The following is a 21,507-nucleotide window of genomic DNA, read 5'->3' on the forward strand; positions in this document are numbered from 1 at the left end:
CAAAGGTGAAGTGAAGTGCTAAGCAAAGTCATGGTGGGATTAAATTATCAGGTACAATGATATTTGCAACATCATGACAGAAATGAGAAGGAATATGTCCATTTTCACAAAAGCTGAATGTCTCATATGCATGTTTGACAAGAAATTGAAGTAAATTTATAACATATTTGTGATTTTAGTGTTGCAGACAGTGAAATCTTTTTGAATACAAATAAGTGGCCGTATGTAGGACTAATCAAACGTAAAAGAAATGTAAACCCACCAGCAAAACACAGGAGTGAAACCTGCTTTCACACTCTAATTGATTGACAGGTCTTTTAATGCATTTTTAGACACTAGACAGCATCCAAATCTGAGTTATTAGTGTTTCTTCATCGAAGGGGTGGCATTAAAAATACAGTCCCAGCCTCTCAAGTGACAAGAAAGCCTTTTAATAAATATTGGTGAAGAAGAGAAGTGGTTGTTTAAAGGGACAGTTAACCCCTTTTTATCCATCTAAGATAAGGTTGTCAACTCCTTATCTTAAGAACACCGCAAGGGAATTTCTTCTCAAACATAGCACAAATGTTCACTTGGACTCAAAGATGAACTGAGTGAATTTTGGCGGCCATGAGTCAAGCTCACTGTGACCCAGAGAGACAGGTCGGAGGGACCCCCGGCACGGCTGCTGCCTCAGTGGGCCTCTTCGGACTGCGGAGTAGATAATTAGTAGGGAGGGGAAGAACTTTTACAGTTTTTCCTCACGTTTAAACACGTTTCCAGAAACCAAAAGCTGACTTTCTTAAAACTCTAACTGCAAAACTGAAAAGAGTAAACCACTTTGTCAAAACTCAATAAATCTCTTGAAACACTGCACTCAAATCCATGTGCTCTCCTCCCAAAACTGATTCTTGATAGACACAGCTGTCATGAATCTCTCTCAGAGCATCAGTTTAAACACTGGTGTGATAAATTTAAAACACTACCATCAAAGCTCCAACTCCAAAGTAAGAAAATGGTTCGACTGTCTTTCTGGGAGTGTAATGATGTAGCTTCAATCATTGTTAGGACATGATTGAGTACATGGCCGAGTAAAGATCCAAATTTCATGAGAAAAATGGGCTCCCCTTCCTCCTCCTCATTCTCCCCTCCTCTTGCTCTTACTCTTTCTTATACTGTCCTTGCTGCTCCATTTTCCCGAAGACTGCAGAGGTCACCTGAGGCTTCTTTTGTGCTCTGACGCATGAATGAAGTGTTTTGTCACTGGAGTTTGAACAGGTGAGAAGTGAGTGAGACCAAAAGGTAATTAGGATGAGGCATTTTGAAGGCCAGAGTTCTCCAGGTGAGCAAAGTCTGCACCATGATATGATTTGTGTTGCGAGGTTTGCAGAGATGTGACTTAAAATTCCTGTTTGAGTGAAAACAAAGGAATTGTTCCTTGGGTTTTGCAGTCTTGGAGTGTTGTTGTTAAAACATGAGTTTAACTCTTGTCTGAAGGCCGTGGTTGGCTTGCAGCAAACCCACTGGACACTTTCACTCAATGTAATAGAGCGCTGAGCTCTCTCTATGAAATCCTGAGAACCTGGATGAAAACCTAAACAGAGCCAGCCATATTTGCTTGCAACACAATACACCTGATGACATAGCCTCCCCCACGTCACATGTCATTTGTGAGTGGGCTGACAAAGCAACCATTTTACGCAAAGCTGCCAAGAGGATAGCCAAGACACTTCCCACATGAACGACACCTGCAGCGCCATTAAATGAGAGTGAAATCAGGCGGTTGGTTTTAGTGCATGTCTTCCTGGTGCAGCGAGGGGTTAGTAGAAACCTGCACCAACGCCATCCATGACGCTAAAGCCTGTTCTGCTGGTGTCACGTCTCCAAGTCCAGTCCCTACTGTGTACTGAACATTAGACAAGCATTTATAGCCTGTGTTGAATTGAGGCTTCTCACATGTATTGTCCATGCAGTCCTCAGCACTGAACCATCATCATCTGCTACTGGAATGCAAGGTGGGGAGTTAGTCTGAGATATGCCCTCCAAGACACCTCTCACAGGGGCTGGAGCAGATACAGGATGCTGTAGACCAACAGTTTTTGCTGAACTAGGCACTGTAGAGACAAGAGGATTTGTGCCCCTGCCACTGCTGATTCCTCATCCACCCATAGGCGGTTTTACCATATAGCATAGGTAGGCAGTTGCCTGGTGCCTCACCCACCAGGGGAGCCTTGTGAATCATGAGTGGTTACACACACACACACACACACACACACATATACATCATGCGCTGTGCATATGGCACCCTGTGCCAGGGGAGACACCAGAACATAACATATGGACATAAGTTTAAATTTTCTTTGTCCATAAAGTCTGATGTTTATCTGTAATTCTGTGGTATATCAGAAATGTATAAACCACACTGCAGGAGTCTGTTAGAAACAGACAGATCTCATCTCCATACGTCTGTCTCTATGGAGGAACATTTCTGCTAATATGATGAGAAAAAAGATCATGTAAGACACTGCAATTTGAATTTATTCTCCAAATAATGATTTGTTATCTCAAAATAATGATTTAGTATTTCAAAATGTTGAGTTAGTATCTCAAAATAAAGACTAATAAGTCACTATTTTGAGATACTAAATCATTATTTTAAGATAGTGAGTTATTATTTTGGGAAAGATTGACATAATAATGACTTACAGGAAGAAATAATTCATGATATTTAAATACCAAATAATTATTTGGAGATACTAACTCAATATATTAGAATACTTCATCATTATTTTAAGGCATTAAAACATTATTTAAAGACACTAATTTATTATTTTAAACCATTAAATTCATTATTATTATTATTATTATTATTATTACTATTATTATTATTATTATCATCAATATTTATTTGGGATACGTCAGTATTTACACACACACACACACAGCCAGAAAAAGATCCTCCTAGGCAGGGCAAGTAGGAATTTAGATGGGGTAAGTAGATTTAAGAAGTACTTGCCACTAATTGTGATAAGTTAGACAGAAAAGTTATTTGTCTCATAATATATTGTAGAATACATTATAAGTAAATAGTGGTGTGATTTGCATAAAAGAAAATCATTTTTATTCTCATTTGGCAAAACACACTGAATACAATTTGCATTATTTCAAAGAAATAAATTGTAACTTAACACGCGATCTGAGACTGACTGTATGTGGAAGTAACCTGGATTTCACCACAGTATCTGTGTTTGGAAAATCTCTGTTTAGCCGTAGACATCCTATTGTACGCAGAATATGGCAATATTCTGAATAAAGTTAATATATCATGGAGCATATTGTGATTATATGCTGGTATTATTCTGTTTTTAGGAGCCTTCTTTGGACATGTAAACAGTAAACCCAGAATATGTGTCTCAGTTGGGGTTTTTACAGCAGTTTGTCACACACAACCTCTTCTGCTCTGTGCTGTAAACAAACCGAATAGCTGAGGGACGCTAGGAGTTTGCGCACTCAAACATCTCTGCCACCAGATGCCACCAGTGGAAAACGCAGCTGCATGACTCATAAACAGACACTCACTCACTGAGAGAACATTCAGCATTGATTTGTGATTAATGAGAAATGGCCAAACTGAAACACTTTAAAATGTTTTTTTTTAATGTTTTTAAAAACATTTTAAGAATTTAAAAGTTCAATGAATTGATGAAATAATTTAAATTTTGTGATTAAAAAGTGTCTTCATTCTACAGTTTGTATATATATAGTTAGTATAGTATTAAAATTAATACAGTAATTACTTTTACAGTAGTTGAATGAGTGTGATAATAAATACAGCATACAGCATGATTATTTCTGTAATAACAATTGCAGTACTGTGGCACTGTGATTAAATTTACAGTAATACCAGCTAATTGCTACCAGTAAGTTGAAGAAAACTTTACAGTATTCTTGTTACAGTGCAGACTTACATAAATGCATTTACATCTAACCCATACATACTGGATAATGGACATTATTCTAAGTATGTTAAGTATAAAAGTGGCATGTTTTATTCAGCAAGAAAAGTAAATCTATTTGAAGCTGGTATGCTTCCTTTAATTCATGACATGCATTTATTAATTTTAGTTATTTTACATCTGACTTTAATAAGCCCATGTGGGCACACACATATGTGTAGACAGCTCCTCTCTCTCCTCTCTGTCCTCTCTCTCTCCCTGCTGCCTCACTGCGGCCGTTCTCAAACGTACGTGACGTCGTTTCCTCTCTCCAACATGGCGCAGGAGGCAGGTCGTTAATGGAAATCTGAGGGATTTACCCCACCTTCTGTGTTTATTTATGTTTGTCTGTTAGGGGCTCTGCGGCTGACATTTGTAAAGGAATACATCTCCATTTCGAGGCGGCTGCAGCCCCCCTTGGGACCAGGCACACCTCGCCCCAAATTCCGGTGCGACATGTTTGAGGGCAAAAAGACGAAAAACATGTTCCTGACACGAGCTTTGGAAAAGATCCTGGCCGACAAGGAGGTGAAAAAGGCTCACCATTCACAACTGCGAAAAGCCTGCGAGGTGGCACTTGGTGAGTTGTGTTGTTTTAGCATCACATTTTAAGCTGTCTTGGACTCATTGATTTAGACACGTCATGCACCCTTTCACTTATTAACCGGTTATTCTGCAACTGTGTCGCAGTGTTTGGTAGCACAGTGGTTTCCCACTCCTTACAAGCTTTTTGCTAATATTGTCTCATTGTCTTGAATTCTAATTCAGCAAAACCTGCGTATTTAATTGACGTGGCACGGGCTCCTGTGGAAATGATTCCGTATAAAACACGGAAATGGTGCAGGAGGGGTGGGTGTTTGCGGTCGTGTCTAGAAGGGAACCTCAGTCCCACAAACTATTTCGCGAGAGCGATTATTGTAACCCAAACCATCACCTTTCCCTGACCCTAACCAGGCGCGTTACGTCCCTAAACATACTCAGATCCCAACTACAGCGTTATCACATTATAAAACACAATTAGTTTGTACAAGATGCAAAATGAATAAACAACTCGAACAAATCTCGCGAGAGTTTCGCAAATCAACGGTTCCCTTCTAGACACGGCCGGTGTTTGCAACACTGAAGCGATGCTGCGAAACTAGTAGCGATGTGAGAAGAACAGGCCGGACACTGGACGGAAAAACAAAGTTATTTACGGCTGTATCCCCAATCAATATCAACCTACAACATAACAACACCTTATATATTGTTCAGGTGCTAATTATATTGATCTAAACTGCTAAATGTACGTGTTTAACCCCGTAAAGGTGAGATGTTTGTGTCTCTTCCTGGTACACAACTGACGTAGCCGTGCCCGTAGTACAGGGAGTTCTGAGAGGTATTTTATTTAGTCTTTATTTATTGACCAGTTTAATCATTGAATACATTGGCTCTACTTTTCATTATTACATTGTAAAACGTGATGTCGGAATAGTGAAAGCAGAAGGTGACAGCTGTCAGTAGCACATCTATGCTAGAACACTGTAACTCTGGCGGAAATAAGGAGAGAGGGTTTCCGGTACACACCAAAATAAAATTGAGCTTAAAATTACAATTACGATACATGTGATACTAAACAAATTACCAATAAATGAAAATACTGGCAATGTCAAAATATTTACTAATTAATTTTAAACTACAGACTCCCTCTTCTTATAACACGTTTTTCCTCAACAGTAGCAAGACCATGACAGCCGTTGTGACGCTGGCTGCGCTTTTATTTTGAAGTCAGCACTTAACGTCCGGTTTTGATTTTTGTGTATGTGTTACTTTTATGAAACTATTTGTTAGCAGGTGTTTTTTCCGAAGTATGTCCTTGGGGTCGACTAAAAATAATAAATATATAATTTTAAAGCAATTTATTACCCTGATTCTAAAACGTACATAAAAGCAAAATAAATCATATGCAGAATGAGTGTACATTTACAAAAAAAAGTTTATTATTTTAAACATTAAATATCTTGACTTTGCACTATACTCGACCAGAATTTACTAATAATTGCGTTCTGTTTTTAATTACGTTTTACACAGGGCTCCAACTTTTTTGGATTCAGTTTGCAAACAAAAGAGAAATTCATATATGATCAGACCAAATAATATACTACCATAATATAACCATATACAGTGTTTTTATTTTCACATGATCGATTCACATCGATTAGTAGGTTAATTACATAGTTGACTGAAAGAAAATTAGTTGTCATCTATTTTGGTAAATCGTTTCAGTCATTTCACAAACAAAATTTCAAAGACTTGCTGGTTCCAGCTTCTTAAATGTAAAGGTTAGCTGCTTTTACTTGTCATTTTTCACACTAGTAAATATATAGTCTTTGGATTTTTGACTGTTGATTGGACAAAAGAAGCCATTTGAAAATGTCACTTTGGGCACTGGGAGCATTTTCATTTTGACATTTTATAGACTTAACGATTAATCAGGAAAATAATAAACAGATTAATTGATAATGAAAATAATTGCAGGCTGGAGCCCTACACATGTCAGGCTTTGTAAAAATCGTCTCTGTGTCTTGGAACAAGCCTTGTTTTGTCCTGCAAAGGGAGTAATATGACACTACCAGAGAAACAATGAGTCCATGTTGTGCAGCAGGCAAACAGCCTACCTACCCCAACAGTTACTGCCCCTATTAACTCGTTCAGCTGTTGTAGGGTTTTGCAGTGGCCTTGAAGGCTAAATACACTGATTGTGTTTGTCTTTGCTTGCTCTGATATTTTTTCTAAAGACCAACCCCCCCAGACAAATGATATAGTCCTTCCTCCACCTTATTGTCTGTCGAGCAACAGAAAAAAATGAGTGCAATAGGTTAGCTTTCATTAAGAGAGTGAGGCACTCTCTAGCGTGGATAATGATCTGTTTTTACGTAGTGCTGCTCCAGTGATCTGTGGCGAGTCAGTATTGTTTATTTACCTGGGAATCAGAGCATAAAGACTTGAATTGATGGTGCCATCAGGTGAAACTCTGCGTTCATTGTAAGTGAAGTAGTCACTCACCCCGTAGGTTTTATTGAAATTGAAAGTGAGTCAGACAAAAACAAACATGGCTGCTCTCATCAGGGCTCAATACTAACTTTTAAAAGCAGTTGCCAAGCATCAGCTTTTGGTTGCAGAAATTGAATATATGGTTGCAATTTTTGGTCCCCTTATATTTTGAGTAATTAAGATACTATGCAGATATACATCACCTCAATAATAAAAAAAACTGCCATAAAAAAGATTTAAAAGTTTTACTTACAGTAACTGTTGGTTCTGCAGGATGCACTACCTCAAACTAGGGAACGTGTATTACTTATCGAGGTGTATGTTTTACATGTGTTGTAGTATAATCTGCCATTCAGCTCAAATTTTGTTTTTATTTTTCATCCAAGTTCATCTGGCAAAGAGCCAGTGACAACCTGACAATTGTTACTGTCAAGACCTCGTATAGGAGCCAGGCAGTTGTTCTATTATTTCCTGTTTATGGAGCAGCTCCATATTTTTGACATAATTACTACAGCCTGTCTCAATGATGCAGATTAAAATTCACACCGAATTCTATTTTAGCATGTACTTTCCCTTTTAAGAAGCAGTATTAGTCACACAGTCAGTGGTTGCAGGTCTTCTCAGGTCAGAAAAGAAAAGAACAGTATTCAGGTAATACCCTTATCACTGTGCAGCATTACAGTTAAAAAATGAAACAGTATTTTTTTTTATTTATTTAACCTTCATTTTAGAAGGAGAATCTCATAGAGATTTGTTTTTCTTTTTCAAGGGAGACCTGGCCAAGACAGCAGCATATATAAGAAATAAATGGTTACAGACAAAAACCATAAAAGGAGACTAAATGGAATTTTAAAAAGTCCAAGGAATTCACTTTTCAAAAAGAGAAACTTCTAGGACTCATAAAATCTCATCATGATGAACTGTCTTAGGCTCAGCCGTACACTAAAGATCTACAAAATGTGAATCTCTGCAATGAGCGTAGCAGCTCTACAGTTGTAGTGCATATCAAAACCGACTTGGTGACCCAGTATACTGAGTGACTTACATAATCCCCTCCAGCTCTTGGGGCTCTGAGACATCTCAGAGAGAGTGCCTGTGCCACAGTCTTCTTTTTGCTGCCTCTCACTGAAAGTTCTCCTGTTGTTCATTGACACCGTTCAAAATAGGTATTATATATTGTTGCAGTCCAGGTAGGTTTTTGGTTGCAATTGCCCCTGGTAGTGAATCACTGCAGGGATTTAATGTATAGGAATGAGCAGTGGTGGACAGTAATGAAGTACATTTACTTGAGTACTGTACTTAAGTACATTTTTTGAGTATCTGTACTTTACTTGAGTATTTGTTTTTGTGGAAACTTAGTACTTTCACTCCACTACATTTCAAAAACAAATATTGTACTTTTGACTCCACTACATTTCTAGGAAGGTTGTTGTTACTTTTTGACTGAGCGCATCGTTGAAGTCAGCTGTTGCTGTTTTTTCTTTTCTAAAATGCAATTGGTCACATGCTGTGTTACTCACAAAACACAAGAAAACAATCACAGTAGCTCCTCTCAAATGGGACTGATGTAAAAGCAGAAATACGTCCATGCGCTCTCTGTAACAACAACAAGCAAGCTCTCCCTCTTTCATTCAAACAAAAAGCAGTAATGGTGACAGCAGGAGAAAGACAAAATGAAATCTCAAGATGATATTATAATTATTCATTATTCCAGGTAGCTTTTAAAGTTGGATTGTTTTTATTGGGGTGAAAAATACCACATAATTCATGTACATACTGCCTCTGAAGACAGAAAGAAATCTCAGTTATTTAACAGACTTGGAGAACTCCTTACAGTTATCTTCAATCTAATTTTATGTGGTGATTTTAATACAGTTACATCAGAAAATGACAACAGCTGTCCTTTTTGGTTTTGATTGTATTTCTATGCTGAAGTTTTTATAGGTGTTTCTATAGACTTTGTGTAGCAGAGTGGTTCTACAAGCAGGTCAGTGCATCATTAGATGGTTTCAGAGAGTTACAAGCTTCTGTAAATGCATCATGAAAACAATACAGCATGTATTGACATTAGAAAATGTACTTTGTAATTTGTACTTTTGAATACTTAAGTATTTTTATAAACGTGTACTTCTGAATACTTAAGTATTTTTAAAACCAAGTACTCTAGTACTTTAACTCAAGTAAAATTTTGACTGAGCAACTTTCACTTGTAGTTGAGTAATATTTGACCAGGAGTATCTATACTTTGACTCAAGTACTGGGGTTGAGTACTTTGTCCACCACTGGGAATGAGGTAAAAGGCTCTGTCCAGGCTGCCTTTGCCAGACAGCCCATCCTCCTTGCAACCAAACTGACCTTTCTCTTGGATTATCAAAATGTCACTCAGCAGTTTCCCAAAAAGAAAACCGTCTCAATTTCTCACACACTCTGAACTGCAGCGGTGCAGTGGCGTCCTGTTATCTTTGGATCACACCGGCGGCTTCTTTGAGAGGAGCTGTCTGAAAGCACAGAACAGAAAGAGAGGGCGAGACTGACAGTTAAGTCACAATATCAAAAGGCCCCTTAGGCTGTATATGCCCACCACCTCTGAGAAGTGAACATAAAGCTTTGGTTCATTGTTGTCATGTGTTGCTACTTTTGTATTATGCTGACTTTGTGGACTGGCTGTTGTTTTTAAAGCCAACCTGTCCTCTACGACTTAAAGAACTTCATGTGGCTTTGCTGCTGCTGGAAAAACAGTCACACTGTGAATGTAACAAGCTAAATCAGGGGACTCGGTACAAGCTACCATGCTAAAAGGAGTGAGAACTTGTTTCCAACCTAGTAGTCACTTAAGGAGTTGACTCCTGCTGAGCACACTGCTCATTATCTCTCCCCATAGGGTGTATGATCTGAGGGTCAGCTGCAGAGGTCACAGCAACCTGGAAATGTGTTGCAGCTGCAATCTTGATGTCTCCCATCAATATTTGTTACCTTCAGGTACATATTTTCATTCACGTTCTGGAGACAGCTATACAAAGAGAACTCCACTAAAGCCCCTTTTACACTTGACAAAAAATCAACCAAAATAACACCCACTAACATCTGGCTTTTGTCCTCAGTGGGAAAGGGTACAATTAGCAATCTTTCCTGGGTCAAATGACTCCGCACTAGTCACGGCTATTTATTGGCTCCAATCAGCAGTGATGTAAACATGACACCCGGGTAGACATGCTAATGCTTGCCCCTTTTCGGCTGAGTCAATGAAGGCTCGTTTCCTCTGTTGGTAATTTCTGTGACTCTTTTGCCCACTTTTCATACACAAGCCGCTTGGTTTGACTCGGTGTATCAGCCTAGCACAGCAGAGTTAGCATCCAATTAAAGGTGTGTATTTACTGATGAAGCAAAATCAGGAAATGTCGGGTTTTCACCTGCAGTAAGTTTACACAACTCCTACCCAGCTGAGAGAGATCATGAAATAGTAAACTAAAGCAGATACTTGAAAGTACAAACAGCAACATGGGAGAGAAAATAAACTTCAAACCACAGAGATTCAGTTAAATACTACAAAAGTACTGAGAGCTGAACACACAAACTTTTAAAAACAACTTTCTCTTGTGCACAGAGCAGAGTCTCAGCTTTTACATCTGAAAAAAACAAAGGCAAGCTTGCTTTCTGGCAAAGGGAAAAGGATCAATTGCCTATTTTTGCCGCATTTAAAAAACCTGCATATATGTGCTAATTTTGGTGTTGGTAGCTTTGTTTGTTTTGTTGTATTTTTATCCCGAACCACAATTATTTATTGAGTACTTACGGCTTAAGTTTAGTGGCCAGTAAGTTGTAGTTTGAGCTGAATTAATATGGTGACAACTGTTGACAGACACAGAGCAACATGAACATACAATTAGCAGCATCTTTATTGCCACTTGATGAAATCCATCATTCAGCTGTGTTTTCTTCCTGGTTTGGTTTACCAGCTCTTGAAACACATCAGGCTCTCGTGGCTTTCTACATACTCAGTGCTCTTCATCAGAAACTTCAGCTGTTTCACACTGCACAGGTTTGTCTGGGCTTATCTGGTGCCTTTAGTTTTATACGTGAGAGCAGAAAGTTCTGTCTGGAGCAAGCTTTATTATAGTTGTCGATTGGCTTGTCAGCTTGCTTGCTCACAGATATTGACAGTTTTAGTGCCTGTGGTGTGTTCCTGATGGTCTGAGGGGTTTGACATTCATTAAATGTGAATGTTTTGCAACATGGGGTGGTTTGGAGAAGAGAAAATTAGAATAAACGAGGAGCTAGCAGCAATATTGTTATGGTCCACTGAATCTTGGCATGCTATACTGGTGGTGTTTGTTTTCTTTAATTGATTTATTAATGCTCTTAAGTTCATTGACATTATGCTTTGTTCTATGAAATTTAAGGTTGGGTGCAGATAATAAATGCTCTTAAATGTTGTGCATTTGTTATCATAGTTTTTCTAGTTTTGGGGTGATACTTTGTACTTTTATTGAGAATAAAGAATATCAGTTGATTTATTGATATGGGATTTTTTTTTTATTCCTTTATTTTGTTATTGACCCCATAAGTTCAGTTTCAGTCAGGCCCAGGCTCCATTACTTTAATTCAGAAGAACTGAAGAAAAGTCTCTGTTGATGGGTGTTTTTCATTTGAAGAGACCTATCAAAGAGGCCTGTGAAATAGATCTTTTTGTGAAGAAAGTTCTGAAATAGAGATGCAGATTTTAAGCTTTTTTCTAAAACTGATCCTTTGCGACATTATAGTCATCATTAGGGCCATGCAGTTTATCAAAATATTATCAAAGTCGCAATATGACCAAAAGCAATATCCAAATTAAAGAAGCTTCAAGTTTTTGAGAAAGTAAAACAGCATTATAATGAAATGCTGTAGTGCTGCAGAGATGCCCTGGCCTACAAGTCTTGTTCTCTAGGTGTAAGAAAACATGTTTGTTTGGTACAAACCCCAACTAATGTCACATCAATTCTTAAATCGTTAACTCAAAACAGCATGGATTATTTGAAAGTTCCTTAATTCTTACATTTGTTTTTACAGCGAAGCTTGAGGTGGCTATTCTGTTTTGTTGTATGTTTAGTTGCGGATCTTCCCATGGTAAAGAGAGTAAAGAATATTTCATGTATCTGCCCCATATTTCAGCTCCAAAGCTAAATGGGTTGTTCCTTTGCCCATGTTCCACCCTTCCACCAAGTTTCATGAAAATATGCCCCGTAGTTTTCCTGTAATCCTGCTGACAAACAGACCAAAAAACAAACTGAACCAAAACATAACCTCCTCGTGTAGGTAATAACCTTCTCAACTGTGGGCAAACAGAAAGTAAGCAGCAGACCTGTTGCTTATCAAAGTCACATTCAAGATCTATAAAACCATCATCAATTAATCATTAACATTCCTACTCTCAGTGTACTTAAACTTTTAATGATTGTCTCCTGCTCATACATGGGATTTTTTCTTAACTGTAAGACTTGATTTAGACCAATCACACACAACATTATCTAACAGCTTCACAGCCTTTGTGTGGAAAAACATTTCCCCATCCAAGGTCAAAAGAACCTTGAATAAAAGCTGTAAACACAGACAAAATCAACAGGAGTTTGCAAGCTGCTCTTTTGCTCCAAACACAAGGCCACTGCCTGCATGAGCCACCTTTTCTGTAGAGCCGGCAAACCTGGCAGGGAAGCCGAGGGGACAAATGTACGTCTGATCATTAAGGATGGCGGACACATGCTCCCCCATGATAAGCTGCACCATAGTCGCCACATGCTCACCCATGATAAGCACCAGGCTATAAATGATCCTGTTTGTTGATTAAGGTTTTTACCATGACTCCCTAAAGACCCAAACAGCCTTCCCTAAATATCAAGTGCAGCCTCGGATGTTTGTACTCTTACTGCATAATAAAAGGTTCCCTGATTTGTGTACCTGACAGCCATTTTTACCAGCATCCTTCATATTCCTGACAGAGATTTATTAACCCAGAAGTTGAAGTCAGGCAGTTTCATTCTGATTTCCATGCAGCGGGGATACACCAGGCAGGTAACCTGCTGGTGAAACTCGCAGGCACTGCTGGGGATGAGAAAGTGTAAATGAGGGAAAAGATTCCACCCGTCAGCTACATTTTTATGTCACCTTTTATTCGTCAGGGTGCTGTAAATGCTCATGGCACTAGATGAGTTATCCTGAGGCTTTTCCACTGTTTGACTTTAACTTGAAACATGTAGTCCTATATGTGCGTGTATGTGTGTAGTTCAGTACTCTTAAAAGTATGAAAGATGTCCATACTTTCTTTAACGGTGGAGCTTCAAACAAATGGAGACCTATTAGACATCAGACATGCTTTGTAGCTCTACATCCCGTCTAGTCTGTTGTAGGGCTGATGATTAATTACATTACTTATTAATCCATTGATTAAAGTTTGAGAAAGTAGTGATGAAAACCTACAGAGATTTCTCAACCAAAAGTGATGTCTGTAAGTTGCTGATTATGTCCGATCAACAGAACAAAACCCAAAGAAATGGCAGTTCTAAAAACATGAGGAATAACAGCAATTTTGTCACATTTGAGAACTGTGAGCCAATAATTTTTTTTTTCCTTGATAAGCAATTTTTCTTTGTTTCTTTGTTTTTGTTCAAGCCACAAGGCCACCTCTCTTATCCAAACACTGCTTACACCAAGCAGATAATGGAAAGCTATATTAGCTGCTCTTGTTCATCAATTTTAGGCAGAAACAAAGTGTGGGCAGTGGCAGATTTTACTATTTGTGCATTAAGCAATGAGTAGAGGAAAGGTCTGCTAGCCACTAAGCTACCTTACCTAATGTATAATAGCATAAGCAAAGTGAATAGTGGTGATTAGCAAAAAATAATTGTTTCGTCTATAAATCTTATGATCAAGCCGAATTAAATATATTTTGTTAAATGTTGTTAATTTAGTAAATTTAAAGTAAACTTTGCTGCACTTAATCAGTTAAAACTATTTACAAATACGTATATCATATAATTGTCCAAATAATCAATAAAATATTGCATCATGAAAAAATTAAACCTGTGCTTTACATCCCTAGGGCTGTATGGGTTAAGAAGTTAAATAAATGTATTGAGATAAATTGTTCCATAATCAGGTCTACTGCTTCATTGCCCTGATGTAAAGGGAGAAATGAGAAAGGGTGAGGCCCCGTGCCTGGTTTCTGTCTCGGTTCTCCCCTCCAGACTAAGTGCAGACACTTAAGCTGCTTGTAACCCCAAAGGTTGACTGGTATTCATATAATGAGCAGTGGAGTAGTCAACATGGCAGGGCCAGTGCTTGCTCTGAAAGCATAAATAATCCTTTTATCTATATGGAGGAGACGAGTTAGAATTTAGAAGGAAGTCTGTTTTTTTCCCCTTCCACTTTTTTATTTATTTTCTTTCACTGATACCTCCATACATAATACATTATGTCTCTCCGCTGATGCCTCCTTTAGTCCCGGGTTAGGTGATAAATTAATTATACCGCAAACAGATGAGGCAGATGAAGAGAAACCCTCCCCTCTCTGTCTCTTCCTATCTGTTTCTTTTGCATCTCATGGTGCTTGTATTTATTTGTATTATCTATCTTGTATTGATCCATCATTTGTATTCATCTAAGGAAAGCTGGTACCAAGCACATCATACATCACCATTACTGAGGGGTATGGAGGGAGGAAGAGGGAAGGCCTGTGAGGATGGAGGCAAAAATTGAACTCAGATTAAAATGAATATTTGCTAAAAAATCAGTGTATATTTCCTGGGTGCAATAGCTGTGTGGAAGGGCACTTAAAGTAGTTCTAGTAGACATACAGCAGTTATCTGGGGGTTGAGCATTCCTTATGTTTCAGCTCGGCTTAGCTCCGCTTGACTCCACTCACACTTTTTTGGTTTTCCATTTTGAAAAGCTGTGGATTGTAGCTGGTACCTGGCAGTTTTTGTTATCACCTCGGTTGCAAAAAAGCTGTTTCCATGGCTGTTTTGGGACTCTGTACTAAATGTCTTACTCACACCGGGAAAGTAATGCAATAGTTAGCCATTTTTGCTAAATTTTCTGCTAACTGTTACTTTTCGTTCATGTCCACCACGTGGCACACATGAATGAAAAGCAAAGTATGAACACATTCGCAAGGGCAACTAACTAGCTATGTTCTATGTTCCTAGTGAAAGCTAGTTAGCCTAGTTAGCTAGCTTCCAGATATTGCATGGAATTTGAATTTAACAATGTGATGGATTCTCAGAAGTATTGAATGTTGTAAAGGGGCAGGGGTAGGTTTAAATCATGAAGTTCTTCATATGCAGTGCTATGTGGGCTTGTGGAAAAAGAAAAGAAAATGTCCTGTATCAATGGGCTCTAACTTTGTCATTCTCTTTTAAAATATGTAACAGTATTCACAAGTCTGTGAAAGTCTCACATATAAAGTACCGTTTTACTCCATCATAGCTTGCTGCTGAGCATGCTGGGACCTAAATGAAGGTAGGCTGGATGCGAAAGGGGCACTTTCGCTGAATGAGGTGAAGAGGATGCAGTTCAGAGTGCACATATTTATCTTCCATTGACTTGCTATTAATGTTCAGCTTGTGCAGCACAACCCTGCACAATAATAATAGCCCCAATTCGGAGAGCAGAAAGTGCAATTCACAGTGTTGGAGCAGAAAAGTGCCAAATCATGTATCAGCAGCGGAGTTATTGAAGATGAATTCATTTCAATAACAAAGCCAACAGCTGAGTAATCAAGGCCTTGTGGAGGCCGAGTGCTTTGTGACTTTTTGGCTGGAAAATGAGAGCCTTGATTCAGCCTTGGGAGTGAGACTATTGATTAGACACAGGCTTATGAAAGTGCAAGTGAGGGGGTTGGTTGGACACACACGAACACAGACTTAACGCACACATACAGGCATGTGCGCACACATGAGCACACACATGATTAGGTAGCCCAGACAACCTCTGACAGTGTTTCCTTCTTCCCCTCCAAATGTAATTACTGCTGTGCAACCTTTCCTTTCAGCTCAGACAATAGAAATGTCAGGGGTCTGATTTTTCTCAGGCTCTCCGAGATGGTCGCAGCTGCCCTGTGTTTATCTGTGTTTGGTAGGTGGTAGAGGTAGACACCTACACATAGATTCATCCTCAGATTAGCCTGTCTTAGCCGTGCCTAGCTGCAGTGTGGTCTTTATTATTATTATGCCTATCGACATTATCTTATTACAAACTGTTCTCAAAATGCTTGATTAATGAATACACCAGAGATGTAATAATGTTCACGGCCTGGATAATGGGGTTAATTCTCAGAATGGAGATAAAACTTAACTATTTACATCTTGCACCATCATAAAGTCACAGATTATGTCCATATGAGTCCTGAGGCAGCTTTCCTGGTCACTTAGGTTTATTTTTCTTATCCCATCCTGCCACACACGCCTCTCTGTCTCTTTACCTGTTTGAACGTCCTGCATGGTCAGTAGTCCATATCTGGAGACACACAGTTGCCGTGACCGCAGTGCTTTACTGAGGTGAAAGCAATTGGGCGGTCGATTGAATTTTAGCTCATCGCTGTGTACGGAGGGGTTAGAGCCGAGCATGGGATCCATGCCAGATGCAGATGGGCTCTAAGCTCTTTGAAATGGAAATGCTACTGCAGGAGGCTGAATGCCCTTTCTCAGTGTCCAGCTCCTCGCTCAGGTGATGGAAACTGAGTCAGGGAAAGACCCGTAACCTCTCCTTTCTCTGTCTGTGTGTGTGTGTGCATGTGTGTGCACATGTAGAGATCGTTGTCGTGAGACGATTATAATTCATGACCTCAAGTAACATGGTACATTTTGGACTTTTTATAAAGATGTCTCTGAATGTTATATAGCTGTTTTAATGACAGAGTACAGGACCGAGGTGATTTAGCTAACAGAGTTACCTATTGGGCAGACAGCAGTGAGCTAATTTACTTGTTGCTGAAGTAGGCTAACCACTGTCTACTGTTACCTGTAGCTGACATTAGCTACTTAGCTAGGTAAGCCGTGGAGCTAACTGTCTAATTAGCTGACTCTGACTGAGTTAACTTGCTAACCCCAGCTACAGATGACAGCAGCCTAAGCCTAATTTAGCAACAATTAAACTAGCTAACTGCTATCTGTCCTTCATAGCCATAACCAAGACATCTCTAACAATGTCAACTTTGCATTAAAAATGACATGATTGACCAAATGACACTGAATACCGACAGTCATAAACATACATAAAGACTCCTTCATTTTCATGGCAGGTGTTATGACATGGTTATGATAGTAAGTCTTATGCACACCCTTTAAAATAAAGTGCCACCCAGATTTGTGACCCACCCAAAGGACAGGAAATGATAAAGAACTGAAATCCTTTCAATTTTCTTTCTCTATGCGCTGCCCTTTCTTTCTTTAAATTCTTCTGTGTTATTGGCATATAATGTTGAGAGCTGCACAGAGAAGGAACCAATACATGTCTCACTACAGTGTTAAAATGAGACCTAGCATACTGTTCCCCTCTAGTAGCCTTGTAATATGAGCACCTAGATACACACACTCATACAGCACTTGGACACAAACCACGAAGCTGGCGAGAGACAGGTTTATATAGCGGATTTATTTTGGACGCCAGCCTCGTCCTTGTCCCTGCTTTGTCTCGCTTTCTCCCTTTTCTCCCCTCACTCTTGTGTCTGAACCCGCTGTCCCCTCCCAGTGAGCTGTTTTCTTGCTGCCGGTCTTGTGACGTACTGCAGAGCATCTCCAGAGAGCTGTCTGTTTATCTCTGTCCCTCCCACCGGTGGGGCAGCCGTGTGCAGGCTCTGCTGTGTCTTAATTGATGAAATGTTAGAGCTCTCAGGAGGTTTTTGGTGTTTGTGCATGCGCATTAACTGTGTCTATGTGTGTACTGTATTTGTGCGCATGTATTTATTGTGATTCTCTGTGTGAACATCTTGCTGGCAGAATGACTGCTTATTGAATTAGTGTTGATCCAACAGCTTTAGTCAGCAAGAATATTTGCCCAGGTGTGCACAGCCTCCAATGCCTGTCATTGCACGTCTCTCCCTGCTGTACACACTGTTGAAGTCTTAATGATGATACTGTTTAGACGAGCCCAGGAGAGTCCAATAAGTGGACAGGGGTACGTTGTCAGACAGTGTTGTTAGGTTTTGGTAAAAGATATTGGTAGCACTTCATCTTAAGGTGCTTTCATTAAGTGTTCAGTTTTAGTAAGAGGTCCTTTATAAGATGCATAACAAGAAATTTGTTAACAGTTTATGGACTCCTTAAGAATGTTAAAAGCCTTATAATTTTTTCAACTGTTTATTTAAAGCAACTTAACTAATTTAACAATAATGTCATTGTTAGCTTTTGTTGTTGCTTTATGAAGAATTCTACATACTTTATTATGCACTTATTAGCAGTTACCAACGCTTTTATGGGGGACCGGAGCTCAAATCACTTTATCCTTTATTATGCACTTATTGACTGATAACCATTTGACCGGATGGCCTGGGCCAGATTTGAACCTGGACCTGGGCTATAAACAATGACAAGAAACTCATAAAGTTTTCATTAACATTCGTAAGGGGTCTACAGTGCTCATAAAGTCTTATAATTTAACAACGAACATGTTTATGATGCTATTATTAACAGTTATATAGCTTTATTAGTCATACTAATGCTAATAAGACCCTTATAAGGATAGTGTTAATTTATACCTAACATTCATTATAAGCACTTTATTATAAAGTGTTACCAAGGTATTTAATCTTGTTTTCTAACCTTTTACCTGATAAGGTATACGAGTTGGTCATGGTATTTGAATACATTGCATTCCAGGTGCAGCATCTCATTGTGTTCACTTTTAAAAACTAAGAACCTATTCCTGACGCATAGCTTTGCAAGAGAACTGCAGGGCAGCACGAACAAATAAACAGCAGCCGCGTATTTTCAATTAAATGTCCGCATTGACAGCATGCATCAGCCAGCAGAGCCCCCTTGGGTTGAAGTAATGGCCTCTATTTGCACAACATTCTGCAGATGTATTCTACATCGGATTAGCTGCTGGTGGTTGAAAACTGCTTTTGGACTTCTGTATTTGTTTATGCTCTATGCCTAAATTTAAACCCTGGACAAACTCAACAGATTCACACTGACACTTCACTCTCCACAGGTATTAGCCTTTTACAAACCAATTAAGGAAAGCTTCAATGCAGGCTACATTTTCTTATGGCAAACAGGCTGTTATGCATAACAAAATCTGACTGATTTATAAATATAATGCAGCTCTACTTTATGCCGCGTGGGCAACATGCAGCTGTATTATGACCCTGTATTTTATGTGGGGAAAAAATGGATGATGGATAGTTACTATGACGAAATTATGAAAGTATTTGTTTTAATTTAGTGGTTCCCAAACTAAGGGGCGGGCCCCGATTGGAGGTGTATGGTGAGCATCACCATACACCTCCGTATGCCGTAATATTGCAGTTTCAGCAGATTTCAGTCTGTACAACCATATCTAGTTGTCAAGCAACCTCATTTGAGGCTCATGTGATTGCTCAATTTTTGAAGTAACATTATGTTAGTAATGTGACTCATGCTACTCTATTCTGCTATATGAAGCAGACACTTTCAGTTTATTATTGTAGCGTCTGTCCTCTGACAAAATATTGATAACTCGCTTGGTTGGTGATGCCTGAACTGTGCAACATCGGTAGCTCCAGCTGCTGTGGCAAGCCTACCTACTGCAGAGTCCACTGTAACTGTGTGGGTTAGCTAGAACAACAGCGTGTTTTAGAACTAACTGGAATGTGAAAGTGTTTTTGTTCACAGACATTTTCTTGTCTGCCTGCCACTCCTTTCTTGTCATTAATGGCATGGACCCCCTAGATGTCTCACAATCTAATCTTACTGTACACCTTTTAGGCTAATGCTTGTTGGTTATAGGCTACTGAATCCTCACAATGCTTGAAATGACAGTCGTTATTTTCTTTATTTACATTATTTTCTGTATTTTCTGATTCTGTAAAAAGCCTCACTTTACACTTAACATCAGTTACTTGCAGGCAGCAACTGACGGCATTACATTTGCTTAATTCTCTGTTGCACAAGTGCACATTACATAAACCCAAACACGCCCCGGGAGGGGATAGGACCTGTGATTCCTGTGTTAATGGTTCTTGCGAGCTGTCCTCCCTGTGGTGGACACTCCCAGCAGGGTGCTCTGCTGCTACTGCTGGCTGAGGAATGCTTTGTCACGCCACTAAGGCAGGGTGGCGCCCAGGACGATGTAGACTTGAGTTAGCCTGTGAGCCGCAGCTTTAGTCTGCAGTGGGAGACGAGGAGCAGGTTGTTTTGTCATGCAGCCTCGAGACGCACTTTGATGTGATACATCAAGAAAGCAGACTGTCATTCTGTTTACATGTGTGTTAATGGATGTACTTTCTAAAATGCATCATCATGTGTTGTAACAAACACAGTATAGTTATAGCTGCTCTACCATGTTTATTTATTCAGTGAGGGTTTAATGAATATGCATGCACATTTTTAGCAACACTGTTTACTTTCATCCAGATACATAAACTCACATTTGGAGCATTAGAGTGTAAACTGCAGTGCTCTGGGGATTTTGGTAGTAGTTGCTCCATGAGGGGAGCACATTTCCCATTCACTTTGCTCAGATTTTCCTCCAGATATTCCAGGGATTTGAGCTGGTAAACCTGCCACAATCCTGCCTCTAACCTTTGGCTCAGGCTTCCCAAATACTCCTCTTGCTGATTCATCAGCCTTATCTATCACAGCTGCACATTTGCATCCTAAGAGGCTGACTACACCATTGTGCACTTGATATCTAAGCCATGATCAGCTTTTGCTGTAGCTCAGTGTAAGTGTGATTGAAGGGATCACTGATAAGCCCCTTTTGAAACATGTATTACATAAAGTGCTGCAGAAACCCGTCTCTGCTCACTGTCAAGTTCAGCGACTGAGTGTGATGTTGCTGTCTCTCAGTCTAGTTCAGGCTGTGTTTATCCTGGCTTCTCAGTCACACACTGTCACCTGAAGCTGTGAGGTTGTTGTGCTTCTCTCTCGCACAATAACAGCTGTCCTTCTCAGAGGATTTCAGTTGCTCTCACTTGTACTTATGGACCACAGTCTCCATACAGCGCAATACAGTAGTAGTCACATGTACACCATGCCTGCTCATTTTTTTTTCCATTCAGATACATCATTGTAGCTGTTTTCCATTGTGCTGACAGAGGTGGCATTTGGTTGTTTTGCGTGAGCTGACTTCAGACTGAGGTGCTGAAGCTTTTCTCTGAATGCCATCATCATCTCATGTATTTTTCACACACAGCCTCAGTGTGCAGGTGTCGTATATCCGACTTTGTTGTATTGAAGAACCGAGGATATCATGTTTTCTTTAATAAGTCTGCCACAAAAGCTCAGGCTGACATAAAGGATTGTTTGTGCAGAGTTGTCTTCACTAG

General features: G+C 39.4%; 1 protein-coding gene across 2 annotated transcripts in view; it reads left to right on the forward strand.

Annotated features, from left to right (window-relative positions):
- The first annotated feature begins 4,224 nt into the window (after window positions 1-4,224).
- The window catches only part of arfgef1 (ADP-ribosylation factor guanine nucleotide-exchange factor 1 (brefeldin A-inhibited)), a 78,105-nt gene continuing 60,822 nt past the window's right edge, over window positions 4,225-21,507 (forward strand). For both annotated transcript variants that reach the window (XM_084710379.1, XM_084710380.1), the window contains exon 1: window positions 4,225-4,554. In XM_084710379.1, coding sequence (XP_084566505.1) covers window positions 4,431-4,554 — 124 coding nt within the window. In that variant the 5' untranslated portion in view covers window positions 4,225-4,430. The remainder of the gene's footprint in view (window positions 4,555-21,507) is intronic.

This window comes from Lutjanus erythropterus, chromosome 21 (assembly GCF_056507025.1).
Source record: "Lutjanus erythropterus isolate fLutEry1 chromosome 21, fLutEry1.hap2, whole genome shotgun sequence".
Taxonomy (NCBI): domain Eukaryota; kingdom Metazoa; phylum Chordata; class Actinopteri; order Lutjaniformes; family Lutjanidae; genus Lutjanus; species Lutjanus erythropterus.